At 36.9% G+C, this 22340-nt stretch overlaps 5 protein-coding genes across 11 annotated transcripts in view; 1 reads left to right on the top strand and 4 right to left on the bottom strand.

Annotated features, from left to right (window-relative positions):
* LOC129732172 (RNA-binding protein Musashi homolog 1) overlaps positions 1-3898 on the bottom strand; it is an 83113-nt gene extending 79215 nt beyond the window's left edge. For 4 of the 7 annotated variants that reach the window (XM_055692753.1, XM_055692755.1, XM_055692756.1 and 1 more), the window contains exon 1: positions 3352-3898. The gene's annotated coding sequence lies outside the window, so the exon portion shown is untranslated. Of the gene's footprint in view, positions 1-3211; positions 3234-3351 lie in introns of those variants that run through there. The other 3 variants (XM_055692759.1, XM_055692760.1, XM_055692754.1) reach the window with 3 other exon arrangements.
* Positions 3899-15524: 11626 nt separating this feature from the next.
* LOC129731786 (proteasome subunit alpha type-2) lies at positions 15525-16575 on the top strand. Its single transcript, XM_055692092.1, has 3 exons — positions 15525-15694; positions 15752-16084; positions 16140-16575. The coding sequence occupies exons 1-3, from the start codon at positions 15654-15656 to the stop codon at positions 16468-16470; spliced, it is 705 nt and encodes a 234-aa protein (XP_055548067.1). The 5' UTR covers positions 15525-15653; the 3' UTR covers positions 16471-16575.
* A 133-nt stretch (positions 16576-16708) lies between these two features.
* On the bottom strand, positions 16709-17887 carry LOC129731785 (uncharacterized). Its single transcript, XM_055692091.1, has 3 exons — positions 17816-17887; positions 17460-17751; positions 16709-17401 (listed from the first exon to the last, which is right to left on the bottom strand). The coding sequence occupies exons 1-3, from the start codon at positions 17819-17821 to the stop codon at positions 16827-16829; spliced, it is 873 nt and encodes a 290-aa protein (XP_055548066.1). The 5' UTR covers positions 17822-17887; the 3' UTR covers positions 16709-16826.
* Positions 17888-18057: 170 nt separating this feature from the next.
* LOC129727743 (interleukin enhancer-binding factor 2 homolog) lies at positions 18058-19654 on the bottom strand. Its single transcript, XM_055685868.1, has 2 exons — positions 19523-19654; positions 18058-19444 (listed from the first exon to the last, which is right to left on the bottom strand). The coding sequence occupies exon 2, from the start codon at positions 19408-19410 to the stop codon at positions 18211-18213; it is 1200 nt and encodes a 399-aa protein (XP_055541843.1). The 5' UTR covers positions 19411-19444; positions 19523-19654; the 3' UTR covers positions 18058-18210.
* Positions 19655-20486: 832 nt separating this feature from the next.
* LOC129730260 (28S ribosomal protein S10, mitochondrial) lies at positions 20487-21281 on the bottom strand. The gene is made up of 3 exons (XM_055689441.1): positions 21126-21281; positions 20840-21072; positions 20487-20785 (listed from the first exon to the last, which is right to left on the bottom strand). Exons 1-3 carry the CDS (start codon positions 21129-21131, stop codon positions 20536-20538), a joined length of 489 nt encoding a protein of 162 aa, XP_055545416.1. The 5' UTR covers positions 21132-21281; the 3' UTR covers positions 20487-20535.
* Positions 21282-22340: the final 1059 nt, after the last annotated feature.

Genomic DNA, 22340 nt, shown 5'->3' with positions numbered 1-22340 from the left:
CAGCACAAAAAAGAGAGAGAGAAAAGGCAGTTTTTGCGCTTAAAAGTCGTTTGAAAAAAAATCGTGTCTCGGATCAAAAGTTTCCTCTGAATATTTTTCAGTTTTCCCTAATATTTCCTGATTGAAAAATGGATTCCCTGACTTTCCAGGTTTTTCCAGGTTTCGCCGATATTATCGGTATTGATAGGTTAACTTCGGGACCTGTTATCCCAGCCCAACCCTATTGTTCAGCCTGTAATATCCGTGTAGAAAACTATTGAGCCTGATTGAATCGTAGACCCTCCTAATTCCAATTCAGTTCGACTTGGCACAGTCACTTGGAATAGTCGTTTAAACCCATCCATCCAGTCTTTTTGAGTTAACGGCGCATTGATCTTGACGTTTTCGGCATACTGAGATGTCCCCTGAAGTCTCCTTCAAGAATCTTTTCTGTGCTTTGTAGCCACAATGTACAAATAAATGCAATGGAAGGAGACTTAGCATAGCATTTAATGCTTTTGAAGGCGTACTTCGAATTGCTTCAGTGATGGAAATTGTAGCAAGTTTTTGCAAATTTGACAGTTTTTCCTGAGCATGCTTTGTTTGTTTTGTTTTTTTTACAAGGGACGCATATGTTATTCGGGGTCTAACGATAGATCCAGTATAGATCAAGTGGGTCATATTCACCATGTATTACCAAAGGTTTTTGACTAATACATAAGGCACTTGCAGTATTACTTATTACTTTTTCCATATGTTGGTTTAAATTATATTCGGTATCTAGAGGTACTCCTACTTCTAAAGAAAATCATTCAATTGAGACACAAATCAGGAATTTTGATCTTTATGTTGCGTGCAAATGGAATAACTTTATTAATAATTCCTCCTTTTCACACCACATTGTAGTTAAATTCAGAGCATGTTGAATCTATCACTGATTACGTGCTCATGTTTTCCACGAACTATAACTACTATATCGTCCGCAAAACCAATTATTTCCAAAACCCTGTGATTCTAGTTGTGTCAACAGCTCATCAACCACTAAAGACCACAACACCGTAATCCGTAATCTCGCAGACTGACGTAAGCGCCATTTTTTCAAATACGGGGTTCTTATGCCAATTTGTTCGTTATTCGAAGACCCATCATTTGGTATCTTTCTTTTAGTTGTTACTTATTCGTACGTTGCATAAAATCAAGAAAACAAAATGACGTATGAACCATTTCAATATAAAAGTGACAAGTAACCCGTTCGGTTTTGGGCCGTATTGAAAAACTGATCAAATGGATGCACGTCATAATGTTGTATCACGGTAGAACAGGGGTGATCTTTGAGCAAGTATCATCTGTGACCAATGAAAGACCTGTGCTAGTGAATTGGCTACATTACCTTCAATTCCGCAGTGGCCTGGTACCCAGTATGTAAGAATCTGTTTTTTTTTTGTGCTAAGTTAAAGAATGCATTCTCACATTAGACTTGCAAATATTGATAATATATATAAATCTACAAACAACAGATATACTTTTTTAGTTTCCTTTTCTCCCCTCATCAGTTATCAATTTTTTGTCCGTTTCTATAGAATTCTCTAAACAAAGCTTTTTCCATTTTCAAAAAAACTTTCGAATAAACAATAATTATTTAAAACAATCAATGGGCGCACAAATTATGAAAATAGATACTCTATTTAAGTCCTTTCTATTTTTGACCAACTTACAATAACAAACTGCCAACAGCTGAATTAATACAAAATCGCATCCGAAAACACCCACAGAAATTAGAGCCCGATAAATGTAATCTGAATAAAAACAAACACTTTAATTCATACTTAGCTCTCCCTCTCTGCTGCCGTCAAGCAATAGCTTTCTCCCTCGCTCAAAGATTCGACTTCAGATGTGACCAACCGCTCGCATTATCCCGCGGGATTCGCGTCCTTTGCGATGAAACAGAGACGCACGAAGGCGACGTGCGCCTGTATGGGTTTGATTTTATTGATGTGGAATTCGTCGCACATCTGGCTTACAGCAGGCAGCACAGCATAAGTTTAATCCTCTTCATGCTGCTGAATGCGTGTGCATGTGTCTGTGTGCCGCTTCTCGCAGCTGCCTCACTACGAAGCAATGCTGCCAGGTTGCGTGTGTTTGCTCTAGAACTTCTTGTTAAGTTCTACTCGAAAAAAATACAATTCTTTTACAGTGAGAATAGAGAAAAGGCAATGTTTTTTGTTATAACCATAGAAAAATGTGGTATTTTTACTGTAAACTTCCAGTCGTTATCTTTTTTTAACGTTTTTATTGTTGAGTCCACCACCGACAATAATTTTACCACGTGAAACATTGCCAGTAATTTATAAATAGTATGGGTAAAATGCCTGAAAAATTGCTGTTAAAAACAAAACTACCCTTTTATATTGTAGAAAAGCAAACCCAATTCATTGTACTGTTTTTGACAATAATATTTGATGTAAAATAGAAGTATTTACAACAAAAAATTTAGTCAAATTATGGTATAACTATGTATAATAGCATCAATTTTTGAAAAAAGTTATTTTTTCGGGTAACCTTCTTTTTTGAGGCTAGCCTATAATTTAAAACACACATAAAACCAGATTTTAGCGCGCTTGAATCGAATTAAAAAAAAAGAAATCCAATATGAACTAGGTCTGAGTTATAGACTTAACACATAATTATTTTTGTTATTACATTTAAAACAATCACATGTTTTAGTTTTCCATCTTTTGGAATAAATTAGAGGAATTTGAAAAAAAAAATCAGAAATATTTTTGTTCAATTGGCCACATAGTTATAAATAAAACAACAAACCAACCTTTTCAGAATTCATCATTTATATTCATTCATGAAACAATGAGATTCAATATCATGTTTTCATTACAATTCTTACTCGAATTCTTTGAAAACCGAACTGGAAAGTTAAAATTTAGCAATCATTAAAAATAATATCCCTAAATCAAACGATGCAATCAGAAAGATTTTTCATTCTTACAAAAAAATTACAATAAAATGGCATTTATAGCAAACCAGCAGCACTGGTTGTATGGCTGTTATAGCATAGCAGGCCGTAATGAGAATAGTAGTAGGTAGTAGGCGACGACCACCGATTGGAGAAAAAAAATGCAAAGAACAGGAAAAACTACCAACCAGTTATGAAAGAAGCTACATTACATACAATAAATTCTTATGCGGGAAGAAAAATCAATTCGCCAATTTTTTTTACTCTGTACTCCAAATCCAAATTCCATTTGACTGCTCTCATTTGCGTTGCTCTCCTATAAAATAGCTCGTGTTCTAAGATGTCTAATTATCCTTGTATCGTTAAAAGTACGTGGTTGAGTATAGAAATTGAAATTCACGAACCGATTCCAGCTCGATTGATAATTAATCCACAACGTTGTTCTGTAACAAATTATTCTTTTCGTTCTTTTTAACCGTCCTGTGTGCACTTTCTGGCGTTTATTCTGCTCCCAAGCAACCAATTAACACAAAGAAAAAAAAACTTATATCAAACAGTTGTAATACACTGTAGTTTTTGTCGCATAACGGCAACGAAACAGGACTTTTTTTTCTCAAACAAAATCACGGAAACGAACGCCTTCGCACTGTCTTCAATTCCTGCAAGAATTGTTGCTCCCAAAACTTCTTTTGTATTCACTTCACTGTGCGCCGCGGCTGTAGGGTTCTAACAAACTGCACAACAAAGTATATAAAATGGGAAAAACAGGCTCCTGTGTACACGAGATATACACACAATACAATAATGAAGTGTAGAAGAAACGGTGACGGCGGACGAAGACAACGACGGCGACAACGAACAACGGAAAAAACACATTCGATCTTCTCGAGTGGACGCGACGTTCTGATCTGGCCTGGCGAGACTGCAAAGCTCAAGCACACACCGAATGACTGGACGGCCGCGATACGGAGAATATCGTCAGCATAAACATAGCCAATATTACCAAGTGCCTCTCTCATATGTTCAGCAACGGCAACGCCGTAAGAGAATTCTATGTTCTCTACAGCTACGTATCGCATTTGTTTGCATCCCTTGCGGGTTGTTTATTTAGTGTGTGTGAAAGCGCTACACTCCGGCTGTAGTGGTAAAAAGGCGCATTTTGCGATATTCATTCAAGACATTTCAAAATGAAGGTGGCGGTGAGTGTAAAGAACAAGCGCAAATATATATTGTGCGAGTTTCACTGAAACTTATTCGCCGCACTATGAACCGCAATTCTTAAACCAAATGTCCTACTTGGTTGCCGAGTCGATTTTATTTTCTTCGGGACACTGTAAGCAACAGCCAAAATTAAATCTACCTGTTATGGCAACCCTTTCCAAAATCAGAACAAACTCCGATTCTGGCAGCACACTGAAGTCGACGTCAGGGGTGCCAGGTTTACCGAATAACCTAATATAGAAGGATATCATAACAACAGATACCACAATGTAAGTATCCAGCTTTTTACGCACCATAATGGCGGTCGCTATAATGCGAGTTCGTAATATGCGAACCTCTCTGCTTACGTCAGATTTGCGATTTCTGAAAAATTGGCAACACAAATGTTGCCCGATATATTTTTCTTTTGATAAATGGTATGAAGACTCCAAACTGACGTAAGCAGAGTTGTCAAAAGGGTGGGTAATTTATTACGAACTTCGCAGTATAGCGTCCGCCATTATGGCGCGTAAAAAGCTGGATATGATCGATATGATTCGATAGATTTTTCTCTGGTGATTAGTAATCCTTTTAGTCTCCACTGTCGCCAGCAGTGATTTCTCCAAGGATTTTCCGGATACTTGAACAACGATGGTTGATGTAAATAAAAACAGCATACATCTGGCTTGCGCGACTAGTGATGAATAAGAAAATTACATCCACGAAACAAAATCTAGTGTTTCATTACGATAACGACAGCAAGCGTCACGTTAATAACGTCATTTTCGATTTAGCAAAGGAACGGTGAATATCATTTGGTTGGATTTTCACGATGAACGATGCGCGTGAATTATTTCATCTGAGTATGACAGCTCGTTTCAAGGATGAAATTCTAGTGTGTTTGGCTGTAATTTGTAATTGGTAGTGAAAATGATTTTAATCAACCCTGGTTGTGATTCGCTCGTTGGGTGTACGTCAGATATTCGATTGTTAGGCCGTGACGGAGCTAAAAGCACTCTTATGTCCAAATGCAATGTCATTAAAATTATAGTCACTGTATATTTTACTTATTTAAACTGTTATAATGGGAACCAGTCAATGGAGATTCTATACGACTGGCTCCCGTTTGAACACTTTAAGGTTGGTTCCCGAATCCACTCCGCCAGATTGTGAATACAGGGACTTTAATTCAAATGCCTTTCAAGGGGGCCAAAAATTTCAATAAATCGGGACTATATAATTACTTAACACATAATTGACAACTACTTTAATATATTATAGACGTTACGCTTATTTTCATTCGGCATTGTTGAGTTTGTTTCTCAGTGTTGCTTCATCCTCGACATAATCAGTGTTTACCTTTGCGTACCTAGGTACGATACCAGGACTTTTCACTGGGCACTGTTCGAGCAAGTATCATCCGAAGAAGTAACACTAACTCTATGATGAGAAGAGCCGCTTCTACATACTTTTAAATTAAATGCACCCGTCGCAAAAAGAAAGGGTGCACCATCAGTTCATTAAAAATAAGTATTGTTTAATTCATATAAACTTTTTCTCTTGTTTATCAGCAGTTCATGAATGATTTTTGATGACTTTTCTCATTTATGAACAAGTTCAAAAGCGAATAGCCTGCCAAATTTTTCAGTGAGAACTGAAACATCCGCCTAGTCAACATAATCTTTTTCACGAATCGTGTCTTATTGCGGTCCCTGCAAAGCTTTATAGTCCAACTTCGAATTCGTTTCGTCGTCCATAATGATACAGTACTTGTTCTTGGCGAAAATTGTGACGTACAACTTTATCGCCCATGGTTTTAAGCTTAGGGGGGGCGGGGGCAGGGTTTCTTTTTAGCGATTTTTGTTTCATGTACATCTTCAGCTCCAATCTTCCTCTGGCTCGTTGGACGTTGGACTTCGAGGTGTTCAGCCTTTTGGTTACATCGCGAATTGAGGCATCTTTTCCTTGGAGAAAGCTTGTTCGATTTTTATGTACCAATTTGGGATTCATCGCTCCTTCTTTCCGTCCAATTCGTGGCAGATCCGCAAGGGAATTTTCCTCCCTGCTTGTTTTCAAGCAATCATTAAACGAAATCTGAAATCGTAATGCTTATCGAAAGGTTTTCGTGACGCTGTAGAAACACCTTCTTATTTTTTGACTGGCTGATAACCTTTGCCTCGTATTACAAAACTTCGAACTTGTATTTGAAATGCAGGTTTATCGTTACACTAAACTATTTGTCACAAACCTGCTATGTTTTTCATCATGTAACAGATAACAAAATAAATGTTGTCAATCAATGTTAAAATTTCTTGAAATTCGTATAAAAACCTGCGAAGCTCTTCGTGTTTCGCAAAAGTAGGGATACCATCCGTCCTGATTTAGCAGGACATGTCCTGATTTTGAGATCCGTTTGGAGCGTCCTGATTTATTTTTAATATTTTAGCATTTGTCCTGATTTTTCTGAATGATGCCGCATGTTCAGAAATGTTGAAGATTGTTCAGTACTTTTACTTTGACTCCGGAACGAAACGGACTCATTTTGAACGATTTTTTTTCATTGGTTGAACTTTGTCGAGAGAAATTATCTAGTTCTTGCAACCCTCTGCAATTTTGGGTCCTATCCAGCTTTTTTCGCACCATAATGACAGTCGCTATAATGCGTGTTCGTAATATGCGAACCTCTCTGCTTACGTCAGTTCTGGAATTTCTGAGGAATTGGCAACACAAATGTTGCCAGATTTATTTCTCTTTTGATAAATAAAAAGACATCAAATTCACATGAGCAGAGTTGTCAAAAGGGTGGATGATTTAATACGAATTTTGCATTTTAGTCGTTTTCCTTCGATTTTTGAATGAAGAATAAAAACTGCTCGAAATGTCCTAAATGACGTTTCGCACACGTACGGTACACGCTCACTCTGGATAACCCAAAACTGAGTCAAAACCTAATCAGTTTCGCTAAAACCGTATGTACTCAAAATTGAGTAGAAGTTGTTTTACTCATTTTTGAGTACCACCGAATGTTATAAAAATTGAGTAAATATTACCCATATTATAGCTGATGCACGATGCGTAAAAGTGACTCATTATCGACTCAAAAATGAGTACTTTTAACTTCAATGAGGAAATTTCGGAAAAATTATCATTATTGACTCGATATTATTATATTTTGCCTTTTTATTGAATTTTATTTTGAAAAAGGCTTATTTCAAGAAATTTACCTTTGTTCGCCGGGACACGGGAGATCTTTGAATTTATTCGCCGTATATCCAACCAACGAGTCCTCGTGAAAAAGATAAATTGGCATTAGTTGCAGTCAATTATTTCAAATTATGAATTACCTACCGATAACAACTAATTTCAAACATTTCAATTTCCTCCTTTTTCAGATGGTTTGCTTGGTTTGCTGTTTGCCTTTAATTGTAAAAAAAATAACAATAACAACACGCAAGCACCAGTTACCCAATTCTGAGTGAATTTGCCGCCATGATCACTTAAATTAAATCAAAACTTAAAAACTTAAATTGTTATTCTTCATTTAAAAATCGAAGGACAACGATAAACATTTTCTAAACATCACGTTTTGTTAAAAAAAATTGCACTCTTTCAACTGATATATAAAAATCAGAAAACCATGTAAAACTTTTGTACCCAATTTTAAACAGTTTACGTGTGCTGCATTTTTTAGGTACAGTCGTCGTTCGATAACTGAAACACTTGACACATGCCAAAATTTAGAGGGGGGTCCGTCACTACCATTTTTGTTTTCAATTATGTCGATTTGTATTTTTTTAATGGAATAGTGGCAAAAAATAGCAGAAAACTAAAATAGGCAAGCTTTTCGATTAATCAATTTGATATTCATATTCCCGCATTATTGCGGTTTAGTAACTACTTTACATGACCAATATGTAGGCGAAGATAAAGTTCATCACTACAATACACGCTGCTTTATTTTAACTCTAATTTGATTAGGATCTACTCAGTTTGGTACACGCTCGTGAAAAGTAACACGGCGAATGAATTAGTTTTAATTCAATTTCATAAGTTGCATGGAAACGTCAAAAAATGAATACCGCATTTGGTGATTCTGTGTAATTTTTACACTGATTTTAGATTAATCTAGAATAACTCATTTTTGAATTTACCACTATAACTCAATGTTGAGTACTAAGCATGAAAAAACGACGCCATTATTTGACACGAGTGAAAAGGCGGCACCATGATTCAACATTTGTGCGCCATTATTTAGCCTTTGCGGCCGTGTTATCTGTTCTTGTGGCTGTTTGAGTGATTCCAAAAAATGAGAAAATCGCTGAGAAGGTGATCACGGACATTTTAAAAAGCTTTGAGGTACACATATATATTTTTTTCATTATTCATTCTAAGGAACCAAAAGTTTTCAGGTTGTTCGTGTCATCAGGAAATTTGTGGGAGAGTAAAATATCAAGTGATTATGCATCACAAAAAAAGAGCAGAATATACTTAAAAAATAAATATAATTAGACACCGTTCAGATAGAATGAAACCTAAGTTTTGTTTTGTTCTGACTGTTACTGGCACAAACCTCCCATTCTCCGCTAACATCACATTTAAAACTGAGTGGTTTTCCATTCTTAAACTGAGTACTTTTGAATTCTGAAAATGGTTAGTCTTAAATTCAAAAATGAATATTTTTCTATTCAAAAACTTGATAGTTTCAAAATCTAAATCGGTGTAGGTTTTAATTTTAAAACTGAGTAGTTTTAAATTCAATAAATGGATAATTTTGTACACATAAACTGATATTTTTTAAGAACTAAATGAGTTTTATTAAATACAAAAAATGAGTTCACTTGTATACATCGTTCTGAATAATAAATACACAGTATTTGCCCATACTATGGTTACACAATTTTGAATAACAACAGAGTTACTCAATTTTCGTGTTGTTCCACTTTTTATGGAAATGAATTGTTTTCTAATTATTTTTGAATTCATTTTAGGGAGCGTGTATTCTTATGCAAAATGTCAAAAAGTGAGTTATCGGGTACTGGATAATTGAGTAACATTTACCCAAATTTTCATAATTACCATGTTTACTCAGTTTTGAGCTATTATCCATGATGTTTACTCACCCCTGAGTATATGTATATGTCAAAAGTTTTCAACAGCGAAATTATCTGTTTCCGAAGAACAATTGGTGTCGCTTTTTATTCGTTTGCTAGCAGTAAGTATTTGATCTTTCATCAAATCAATAATTTCCTAATCAATTACATTACAAACAACATGTAACAATATTCCATAACAATTTCAGCCCAACATCATTATTGCAGAGGATTTGAAAACATAAAAAACATCTCTTCAAAATGAACAACCGCATGTTGTGTGTCCTGCGATGCCGTTTTAGGTCGGGCTTTTATTCGTGAATTCGTGATAATGAACGGAAACATTTGTATCGATGTACAGTGCCCAATACATGCAATCGATACAATTTAAATCCTTCGCAGTGTTTGGTGACGGATGATGACGGATTTTCTGGTGTGCGTACTGTACTAAAACATGAGCCACAGTTCACGGGCAACTGTGAACCGGTTGGTTGCCGCATTATATAAAGACACGTGAATGATTTAAAACTTTCATAATGTTTCGATAAAAAATAAATCTATGATTTTGATTGTTCTGAGTTTATTTTATTTATTGAGTCAGATTTACAAAAACCAGAAATCATCAAATTCCCAAATTTGGGCAAACTGGGTAACTTGTACTCATTTTCGTTAATTCCTGGTTTGCATAAACAGAGTAGATTCTAATCAGTTTTTGACGTATGACGCCCTTACTCAGAAGTGAGTAACCGTAAAAGTACTCAAATTAGGGTACCTCCACTTTTTCAAAAATGGGTCATATCTAACTCACTTTAGAGTAACAAATAATGAGCGTGTAGACTATTTTACGAGAAATTTCTGAACTCAGCTCATGAACGAAATTTTGACAGAAAGCTCGGAACCGCTGATATAACGCAAGTGAAAGCAACATCAATATCAGCAAGATCTGTGACACCTGTCAGTTCGTAAAATGGCCTATTTAAAGCTAGGTCACAAAATATTGTTTGTGATCTACTATGCACTGCCTCGCTGAGTACTGAAAGCTAGCCAAACAATTCGCAAGGGATATTTTTCTCTCTTATATTAATTACGGAAAGTGAACCACATAACATGGTGTTTTTGCTTCAATGATTAATAGTGGAGATCTCCCATCTAGAATGAAGAGACAAGTAAACGACATCGAAAAAAATCGAGAGAAATAACAGTCCTTTTAAAATGTTTCTAGAGATTCAACAATTTCCATTTTCGAATGCTTTTAGAATCCCCCCGCGAGATCTGTCACTTCAATGTCAAATATGACTTTGACATCAGATATGACGGATTGCGGTTCGATAACTGCAAAGTTGTTGCAGTCATTGGTCTTGCAGTTAAAAAGCGTTGCAGTTTTATTTATTGATACCGCAAAAAAAGTTTATTGATTGATACCTCAAAAAAAGAAAACAACACATCAAATTTGTATCTGAAAAAGTTGTTCTGATTTTCAACCTCGACCAAATGGTAACCCTACGCAAAATAACCGTGGAGTTGCTTACTGTACAAGAAACCAGATGAAAAAGCTAAATTAGTCTGGAAAATTAAGTTTCGTCGCATTTCGGCTGCACTAAAGCTTAATAAACTGTTCGGGATTAGGCTATTTATTAAGTATACTAGAAGATTTATTTCGCATGTCGCGGATGAAGAGAATCACAGTAAAAAGTGCTTAAAAACCTATTCGGGGTATGGTCCCGACTGTGACTACTTCGTCATAAGGGCGAAACTAACAATGACAACAAAACTCAAAAACCTAAATTAATCCACCTAGCGGTCAGACTCAGCCTTTCTCATTCAAACTTATTATTTGTAAAAATAGATTTACATGAATGCTTAAATCCAATAAATGTTTATCCACTCTTTGGGTTCTAAAATATTGATGTTGTAATTGAAGTATAAAATATGAAATTTGACGTAATGTTAGTGTTTAAGAAATAGCGAAATAAAAGCAATGACTCTTAATTTCGAACAATTCAATCACGAGCGATGCCGGGAACGTTCAAATAGTACGATACCACATTTAAATCATGTTGAGGCCATATATATTGATCGAAGCAGGTAAAGTGTTGAATAGTCTTTGAATTTCTTTTCTTTCTAAAACTTTTGAACAGCATATCAAATTGTTATGAAGTTTGTTATTTGTAAGTTTGAGAGATGACTCATTTGTATGACACTAGTTATGTTCAAATAAGTCGTGTAATACTTAAGATAATAGACTATCGTTGTTTTACAAATTAAAACATAACGCTTGCTTAAGTTTGATTACAATCAAATGAAAAGGTAACGTATGGGGCAGCCAAACTTTGAAACCATGTGTTCAATCATAATTCATCAGTTAACAATCATAATTCATCAGTTAATCAATATTGTTCAAATCGGTTGTGTAGTTTCTAAGATAATGAAGTTTCGTGATTTTCACATTTCGATACATTACAGACGAAGTTACAGTCCGATTACTGCAAAATTCAATAGGGTGTTGAGGTAGGTAGACCTTTTATTTGATACTAATTCTGTGGAAATGAGAAATATGAGTGAGTCCAAGTAAGTTGTCTTGGAATATGTTTCTTTTCATAGCTGGATTTCACATTTTTAAACATAACAGGCAAAGTAATAATCTGTTTGTAAAAAAAAATCATTAAGGTCTTATGGGGCAACAAGACCTTCCATATGACACTAATTTTATAAAAATCGGGCCAGCCATCTCTGAGAAACATGAGTGAGATTAAATAGTCTCCAGAACACGTTTCTTTCCATAACTTCTGAACCACATGTTCAATCTTCATAACATTCAAAAGTTAAGGGTTTTTAAGGTAGCCCGTTCATTTGAAACTAATTTTAATCAAATCGGATGTGTGGTTTCTGAGATTTTGATGTTTCGTGATTTTTACACTTTGATACATAACCTCTAAACTAGAAATCAGATTACAATGAAATTCAATAGGGTCTTATAGGGCAACTAGACCTTTCATTTGCAATTAATTTCATTGAAATCTGTTCGGTCAGACCATCTATGAGAATAGTGAGTGCGGAAAAAGGTGCACATACACACGTACACACCCACACACAAACATATACACCTATACATGCTTATATGCAGAAAATGCTCGATTCGTCTAACTGAGTTGAGTAGTATATGACATTCGGCCATTTGGATCACTTTTCTACCTTTTAATTAGCCAGTGATCGTTAGGAGGAAGTCAATATGTTTACTTTCATTATGTGATTTCACATTTTCATGAACAACGGACAAAGTTACAATCCGATTGCAATGAAATTCAATAGCAACCTATGGGGCAACTAGACCTTTAATTTGACACTAATTTCGTGAAAATCGGTTCAGCCATCACTGAGAAAAATGAGTGAGTTTAAACAACCTCAGGATAACTTTTCTTTACATAACTTTTGAACCATATGTTCAATCATTACGAAATTCAAAAGTTAAGGGTTCTGAAGACAGACCAATCATTTGAAACTAATTTTATTAAAATCGGTTGTGTGGTTTCTGAGATATTGATGTTTCGTGATTTTTACATTTTGATACATAACCTCTAAACTAAAAATCCGATTACAATGAAATTCAATAGCAACCTATGGCGCAACTAGACCTTTCATTTGCAATTAATTTTATGAAAATCGGTCCAGCCATCTCTAAGAAAAGTGAGTGAGAAAAAAAAGTTGCACATACATACACACACACACACACACACACACACACACACACACATACACACATACATATATACATACAGAAAATGCTCAGTTCGTCGAAAGAGGTCGAGTAGTATATGACATTCGGCCATTGGGACCACTTTTATACCTTTGGTTTTTCCAGTGATTGCTATACCTTTCTGGGAGAAAGGCAAAAAGGCAAACAAAGTTTTCACTCACAAATCAAAATCCTTATTACCGATTCAACAATATATTCGTCACCCAAATATGCTAATTAAAGCAAAATTGCTCTAACTTTGTGCATGTTGCACATAAAACTTGAATTTCAGCCACTTTACATTGTATATTCGAGAATTTGTTTGTTTTCGAACTTTACAATACGCCCTTTTTGAGCTGCTCGACAGCATCGCCCTTTACTTTGCGACTTATTTTGATCTTTCTTAGCAGTGTCGCCACATTTTCATCTGCTCGACAGTATCGCTCTTAACTACACGCCTTTACTGTAATAATGTAAAATTATATCGGGATACGCCTTTCGCTTCCCATGTTTGTTTTGTTGACAACTTCGATTCCGCCCATTTATCGAAATGCTTTTTACATCCAAACCTGCACACTTAGCTTCTTTTACCGAACTCAGCAATCTTTTTAACGAGTTCTCAACAGCTGAGCCATCAGCAATCTGTTCAGCAATTTATTTGCTTGACGAGTGCTCGGTAATTTTTCATTCTCGCTGAAACGTCAAACATAGAAGATAGCTCAGTAAAAATTTACAAAGCGTTCATCAAAAATTGCTGCATGATTCGGTATTTACAAAGCTGACTATTCGTCACGAATTACCGACCGTTCTGTAAGTTTACAAAGCTGACGATTCGTCACAAATTACCGAGCATTCTGTAAACGTAAAGTTTTTTCATGGTTACGAGAGAAATATGAACCATTGTGAAAGTTGCTATTGCAACTGTTGAATAATTTTAGAAAGGAATTTCGGATTGTTTAGATCGATTATACTGGTGTTCCCAGCACATTCGAGTAAAAACTTGATACGTTTAATGTTATGATGAATACAGGCTTTTTGTTGCAGGCTTCTAGTAAACTGCTCTCCTATGGTGGAAAAATTTCTATATGCTGACTGAATAGATCGTGTACCTCCACGTCGTTTTCGTGTAGATTTGAAAGTAAGATATCCATTTTTTTTTTTGGAAATCACACGCGAAACACTTAAAAACTCAGCTTCGGAACTCTGAATATTTGAAAACGGCGGACATTTGATGTTTCGTTTTGACAGATGCAGAAAAATTGCCGAACAGTATAGTAAAAAAACAACAAGAGTTCAGTTAAACAATTGAAGAGTTTTCAGCAACACCTAGGAAGATGCTGACAGATCGTGAAATATTTACTGAACTTTATGAAAGTTCAGAACATACTTTAGTTTACAGAAAAGGTCAGTAATGTTTTTTGCTGAGCTCGTCAAGTGCCTTTTGCATAAGGGTAATTCGGTAAAAACTTCAACCGACATCAGTTATTTTTGAGAAAATTACAAAATGATCAGTATTTTTTCAAATTTACTGAACATGACCGTAATAAAAATTACTGAACAATTAAAACGAGAATAAGTGTGGGTGGTGCTCTAGAGTAACCATGGCAGAGAGAGGGTTAAACAAATATTATCATATTAGTCAATCATTAAGAGATACGATATTTTCTCGGAGTTTAAAAGTAGATAGTAACTCACTTTATTTACAATTTGTCAGATTCATCCTTACCACGAAGCATTCCGGTTATGGATCATCATCCATTCATGTTTCCTGTTTATTAGAAATGTTTTCAAATAACTACACACTTAGTTTCTTTTGCCGAACTCAGCAATCTTTATAACGAGTTCTCAACAGCTGAGCCATCAGCAATATGTTCAGCAATCTATTTGCTTGACGAGTGCTCGGTAATTTTGCATTCTCGCTGGAACGTCAAACATAGAAGATAGCTCAGTAAAAATTTACGAAGCGTTTATCAAAAATTGCTGCATGAATCGGTATTTACAAAGCTGACTATTCGTCACGAATTACCGAGCGTTCTATAAATTAACAAAGCTGACGATTAGTCACAAATTACCGAGCATTCTGTAAACGTAAAGTTTTTTCATGGTTACAAGAGAAATATGAACCATTGTGAAAGTTGCTATTGCAACTGTTGAATAATTTTATAAGGGGCCATCCACATACCACGTGGACAGTTTTTTATCTGACAGATCGTCAAATATTTACTGAACTTTATGAAAGTGCAGAACATTTTTTGGTTTACACAAAAGGTCAGTAACATTTTTTGCCGAGCTTATCAAGTGCCTTTTGTATAACGGTAATTCGGTAAAAACTTCAACCGACATCAGTTATTTTTGAGAAAATTACAAAATGATCAGTATTTCTTTCAAATTTACTGAACATGACCGTAATAAAAATTACTGAACAATTAAAACGAGAATAAGTGTGTATGTAGTCGCTGTTGATTGTTGCTAGGTTTTTACAAGCGTGTACGGAAACAAATATTTTCAAAATAAATTTTGGCAGCTCTGTTCTTTCTCTCACTGCCCTCACTGCATTTACTTGTCTGTTCTGTCAAAGTTCGTGAATAAGCTGTTTCTTTACAGAAGCGCATTGAGTGAGTTTAAATATTGTTTCGCTGTCGATAGATTTAACCCGTATTTCTCGATAACTGAGGTTCCCGTAATGGCCTCGGAACGTTATAGTTTCTCATTGACTACCTTCAGGTAAGGAAGAGTGCGAAACCAAATGGTTTTTACTTAGTAATTATACTCAATTTTTAGTCCTTCCGGTAAGTTGGTACAGATAGAGTATGCTCTAGCAGCCGTCACGGCTGGGGCGCCCTCGGTTGGCATCAAGGCGTCCAACGGTGTCGTAATTGCAACCGAAAACAAGCAGAAGTCGATCCTGTACGACGAACACAGTGTCCATAAGGTGGAAATGGTAACTAATCATATTGGCATGATATATTCCGGTATGGGCCCGGATTACCGGCTATTGGTAAAACAGGCTCGTAAGATAGCTCAGAATTATTATTTGACCTACCGGGAGCCCATTCCAACCTCGCAGCTGGTGCAGAAGATTGCGACCGTGATGCAGGAATATACCCAATCGGGGTAAGGATGAAACGGTTTATGATGGCAGGATTTAATTGATTTTTTTTTGTTCTAGTGGTGTTCGCCCGTTCGGAGTTTCGCTATTAATCTGTGGCTGGGATGGGGATCGCCCATATCTGTTCCAGTGTGACCCATCGGGAGCGTACTTTGCCTGGAAGGCAACCGCAATGGGTAAAAATGCTATCAACGGTAAGACTTTCCTCGAAAAGCGCTACAGTGAGGATCTTGAGCTGGACGATGCGGTTCACACGGCAATTCTCACGCTGAAAGAGGGATTCGAGGGGCAAATGAATGCGGATAACATTGAGGTGGGAATTTGTGATTCCAATGGTTTCCGGCGGTTGGACCCGGCCGATGTTAAGGATTATTTGGCCAATATTCCGTAAATGTATAATTTTGAGAGATAACTGAATTTTAAATAATGCATTGAGCTTTGCTCGCGAATAAGTTTTTTGGTATTCAATAAACGGTATAAAATACAAAGTACATAATTTCGAATTCTTGTGAAATGAAAAGATTTTTCTTTTAGTGTCGGTTGTTTGGCCAATGCAAAATTATAATACCTATAATAAGATGATTATTTCTCGACCTTCCAGTTTGAAACGGTTGATTGGCGCAACGAGATTTGATAAGAGATTAGTTTAATATTGACTAATTGATACATAATTGGCAGTTGCACAATTGCACGTTCTCTAGTGTTTCTGATATGAAACTCAACAACTAATTACTATTTGTAGCAATATTAGTTAACGCACGGATCGTTCCAGCTGCTAAATGACGCACAACTGGCTCGTACATTGTGCGATTTTGGTACCGGCACTCGGAATAACTTTCCTTGTGGATAGCAAATGCAAAGCTTAAACTGATTGTTTCCAGCGCGCAGTCCATGATCACCCTGAACAATTTGAATGCTATTAACATTTATGTAGACCCCGTTAGCTCCAACGATAACCATGCTACCGTTATCCGATTTGAGAAATACGTTCTGATCCGCCGTCCAGATAATTTCCTTCGATTCCAAGCGAGTTCCTTCGGTGCCCTTCAGAGTAAACTTATTACGGGTTTGGAACTTGAGCGTATCGTTGATTGGGGACGCTATCTTTCCAGCGTTCACTTGATTCGTATGCAGGACGATTGCCCCCTCTGGCATGTTGTAGGTTGGCCGGGATGTCGAAAAAACGGTCCGCCCCGTGATAGCGTCCTTTACTTCCATATGATTGATGCCCTTTAGAATGCTGCCATTTTTCGACAGGTAAATTTTGTTATGCGAATGGCCATTCCGGTTTACCAGATTGACTGACACTGGTCCATCATCACCTGAATGGGATGAAGAATGGTAAGTTAAACAGCTTAATTTTTGTTATAATTGTTCTACCCGTTATCTCCATGGGTTCCTCGTGGAATCCCTCCAGCTTGCCATCCTGCTTGTAGATTCTATCAAAATCAATATTTCCGAAGAATTTTACCGTCTCCTCGTTCTGGATCAGTTCTATGTTTTCCATACCCTTGTAAATTTTCAATATACCTGTTATGGCCAAAGTGAGACACAGATTTCCCAGTGCCAATGAAAACAGTAAAATGATTACAATCCAGAACGCGAAGGAGTTCTTCTCGTTGTACATCTGGCACTTGGCCAGATCATACTTGCTGTCAACAAGGTGGGTCTTCTGGAAAAGTGGCGATTCGACATTTGTTACAAAAACGCAAAAAGATTGCGCTAGGAAAACTTACCCCCATCTTTTCTGTTTATTGATATCGATTTCCCGCAGAGTCAATGACAGGTGAAAATTGTGAATAGAGAATAATTTTCTCACTGGTGAGAAAATATGCTCGGATCTCATCACAAGATTTTCTCACGTTTTTAAATGATTTATATATAACTGTTTACTCTCTCAACATGAGTCGTAGAATTTATGGGCATATGAATTATGCCGATAAACGGATATTTTCTTTCAAATATTACGAAAACAAAGTTGAGTTCACACACATAAAGTTTATTTAGTTATATCTTCAAACAGAGTGCTGCAGATGATATCATAATTGCTGAGCATACCGTAAAATACAATTCTGGTTCGTCATTTAAAATGAAGAAGTCGTTGGAGCATCGGTTTGTCACAATCACCCACTTATTCACCGTTGTCTTCTTCCTCCATGGTGGATTCTTCGACGCATTCCATATCCTCATCGTCACCATCTTTTTTCTCTACCGGTTTTTCATACGCTGGATCCATCGGTGAAACCACCACGCCGTCCCAAACGGACATCTCCTTCGCTACGGTGGTATTTTCCACAAAACCCAAAATGTGTTTGTATCCACCGTGGGCCAGCACTCGAACCAGTGTCTGGGCAGTCATGCAGCACTCGTCCTGCTGTACTAAACTCATCGAAGTGTGCACTCTAATGTGACCCACTTCACAAGGATCCGTGATACCGGCCGAGCCTGGGACAAATAGGCCCGATGCTAGGAGCTGAAATATTCGCCGGAATGCCAGATTAACGGGAAGTGCCTGTCGACTTGGGTTATTCATGATAGCAGAATGTGCCAACAAATCGCAAATCCAAGGGTTTAGCGGCGCAAAACCATCAAACCGGCTGGCCAGATCTTTAAGAATGCGAATCAGCACCTTAATACTCGAGTGATGAGCATTTTCTTCAAACCAGCGGGCGTGTCTTATGGAAGCTAAATGACTCTGGACTACTTTAAAATCAATATGTTTCTCTGCGTCCAGCTTACGAATGTTTTGCGGAAGAGTGGCAATTAAACAGCGTACCTTCGCAAGTGAGTTAGAAATTTCAAAACAATTTTCACTGAACTCCAAAGATATTGCTTCCGCTTTCGGAACCACCTCAGTTTTCATCGACTTCTGAATGTCTTCATCCACTTTCTTACCAAGAATCTCAGCAATATCCTTAGTTGGTAGAGTTTTCAAAATAATCACCACATCAGCTACGTTGTGTCCGGCCATCATTGTTCCTTTCTTGAAGGAACCCACCTGACGAACCTCGTCCAGCTGGCATTTGTTGAAGTCACCCGGGGCTACCACTAAACTATCAAGCACAGCTTGCACCTTGGTAACTAGGTTGGAGATCGCCGTCTGTTCCTGCGGTGTTGGGGTCAGATCTTGGCTACGCTTGAGTAAAGCGTTGGTCAGCACTGTGTCGTCCGGTGCTGGCGAGACGCGTTCGAAAGCCGGCTCGGCTAGAGTCAAATCGAACGGATGCCGGGGCAGGAAACTCTTTTTGTTCATGTAAGGAGCACCGCGCATTCCTCGCATGCCCATCCCCATGCCACCACGACCACCACGCATCATTCCAGTTCGCACCATGATGGAAGCCGATTTGCCGGTGCAATAATCAATACTTTTTTGTACGAAAAGTAGTAAAATAGTTTTGATTATAAATTAACACTTGTTTATTTAATTGGCAAATCCTACTTACCGATTTGTTTGAAGAGTAATTGAACTGAAAACGGGTGGATTTTCAGGCAAATATCAATTTATTGACTAAACCAAACACGATATGCAAGCTTTGCGTTGCGATGAAAAAGTTTGACAGTTCAATAAACATGGCCGAAAGCAGGGTGGTACTCAGGTCCAGAGATGCCAGATGTTTTTGAAAAATGTCCAAGCAGTTGCTCGAAAAACCGGAAAAAATTGCAGGAGTCTCTGACAAAAATCTGCACTAACTAAAGGCTGCATCACACTCTTTGACCAAGCGTCAAATGTTTGTCACTTTTTGACAGATAAAAATTTACGTGGCAAACACGAGCAAACAACCATCATGATGTCAAATAAATTTGACCATTATGTCAGATGCTCAAATATTTGACCATTGATCAGAGTGTGATACAGGCTTAAGGATATAATATCTGCGAATCTATAAAAATCTGCACACGAACTCTAAAAATCTGCGCTTTGCAGACAAATATGCACATTTGGTATCCCTGCTCACGATAAATTTTATTCAGATAACCAAACAATAATTTAACGTAACATCACTAAATTAGCGCTTAAATTCGAAATTATTTAGCTGAATTTACAGATAAAACATGTAAAATAAACTGCTGAATACTCAAAGCACAAGTAGGTGTGCAGAACTGACTGATATTTAGTAGAAAAATATGTTACTGAAATGGCCTAAAAATATTTAAGCCAAAGTTTGCAATAGTGACGCAAATTGTCTTAATTTGCACTCAATTCTTATTTGATCGGTGTTTCAAAAAATCCTTTTTTTTTATTAAAATTGTTATCTCTTGTTTGTGAGTTTGAAAAATATATATTTGCAATCAAAAGCTCATTACGAAACTGCTGCAATACTTTTTCTGGAAGTTAATGCATCAGCCACCGAAGCTTAGAATTGCATTTGAAAAATTTATATTAATTTTGTAAACAAATAGCAGTCATACTAACAAATAATTTATTTCCGCATCGAAATAATAAAGTACGTAAAAATTACACCTCCGCCGGATTTAAGTGTTCCGGCAGTTCCTGTAGTTCAACCTTAGTAACTTTAAGAGCTATTCCTTCTGGCAGGTTTCTTTCTATATACTCCAGAAACGTATCAGCAGTGGAACCGGTGAGCTTGTGAAAATGCATGAACCGATAGTAGTTCCGAACTTCGTACTGCACCCGGTGTTTCTTGTAAATGTGCACAGACTTTAGTAAAGTTAGTCGATCCTTGATTGATTTTCGTAACGCCCAACTGTAATCAAAGCATGTTAACATTACACGACCTCGTCAGCAACATAATACTTACTGTTTGCCGACTTCAATGTCCAAATGTTCAGCTGCAGTTTTGGCGAAATATGCATAGCTTTTCATAACTTCTGGATCGATACCTTTCATTTCCAGCTCGATTCGACTGTACAGTTTGTCTGGTTCAGGTGCGCTTAGGTTATTTGCAGCCGCCTGGGACATATTTGCTGAAGAAAAAAACCTCAAGCCGGTAAACCAAACCTGAGGCAACCGCAAGAGACGAAGACTGATCGACTGGAACAGAGGCGTTTAAGTACGTTAAATTAGTTTGCAGTACATTTTCTTACCTGCATTATTTACTTAGCAACTATAAGCGATTATTACTTATTATTGTTTTGTAAATTGTGCTTCAAAACCTAATAAACCTTTGGAGATATAAATGAAAACTTATATTTATATTCAAGCGCCAGGTGAACGTTTGGCGATGATTTTGATCAACAATAATGACATAACACCAAGTACACGATTATTCGGTTTTGTGGTTTGTTGAATAAACACTAAGCTTACACTCATAATATTTTTCACATTAACGGAAATCAAATATATTAAATACCAATATAGTTCACTTACGTGAAATTATGAAGACAAATTGAAAATGACAGAAGCGTTAGTCACCTTTTCGACCGCTAGGTGCGCCACTTCTGATTTTGTTCTTCACGACATGCGAAATAGAGCAACTTTTGACAATAATATTACCCTAATGGGTACACTGAAAAAAATTCACATTTTATTGTGAAGTGGACTCGGCCGAATATTTTATAATAATAAAGTTCGCCTATGCATAAGGCAATCCATGGGTGGTGTTCCACGGTTTGTACGTTTGTCGACCTCCGAAAATATTTTGAGTTGTAAAATGGCGACTTCCGGTGACTGGGAAACTGCCGAAAATGACCAAATACCACCTAATATGGTTTTTTTTTAACTAGAATGACGCTCAGAGGCCAGAAATTGTCTCGAAATGCCAGTTTGAAATCCAAGATGGCGACTTCCGGTTTTTGAAAAATCAGACAAAATTTTGAATTGTAAGATGGCGACTTCCAGTGATTGGAAAAAAGAGGAAAATGACCAAATACCACCAATATGGATGTTTCTTTAACTAGAATGACGCTCAGAGGCCAGAAATTGTCTCAGAATACCATTTTGAAATCCAAGATAGTGATGGGAAACTTATCGATACTTATCGATAATATCGATAAGTGCTTGACATCGATATTATCGTTAATTTTTTGACGTTAACGATAATTATCGATATTATAAGGGTGAGCACAAGTCAGTGCGGCTGATTACTGGAGGAGACCCAAATGAAGGAGACCTCACCTACCCTTCCCCAGGAGTTGCTTTTGCTGCTGGGTATTTGTTGCTATTCGACAAGATTTAGCATTGTTGGGGGTGGTGTAAAGGTTCCCTCCCGGATGTCACTGAGTTTCTGAGAAATAATTGAAACTAAAAAGGTATTTATAGGTTTTAGTTTCCTATGAACAGATGAATTCGACAACTCAGTA

The sequence above is a fragment of the Wyeomyia smithii genome, chromosome 3 (genome assembly GCF_029784165.1).
Source record: "Wyeomyia smithii strain HCP4-BCI-WySm-NY-G18 chromosome 3, ASM2978416v1, whole genome shotgun sequence".
Lineage (NCBI taxonomy): Eukaryota > Metazoa > Arthropoda > Insecta > Diptera > Culicidae > Wyeomyia > Wyeomyia smithii.
This window is presented reverse-complemented; position numbering and strand designations above follow the sequence as displayed.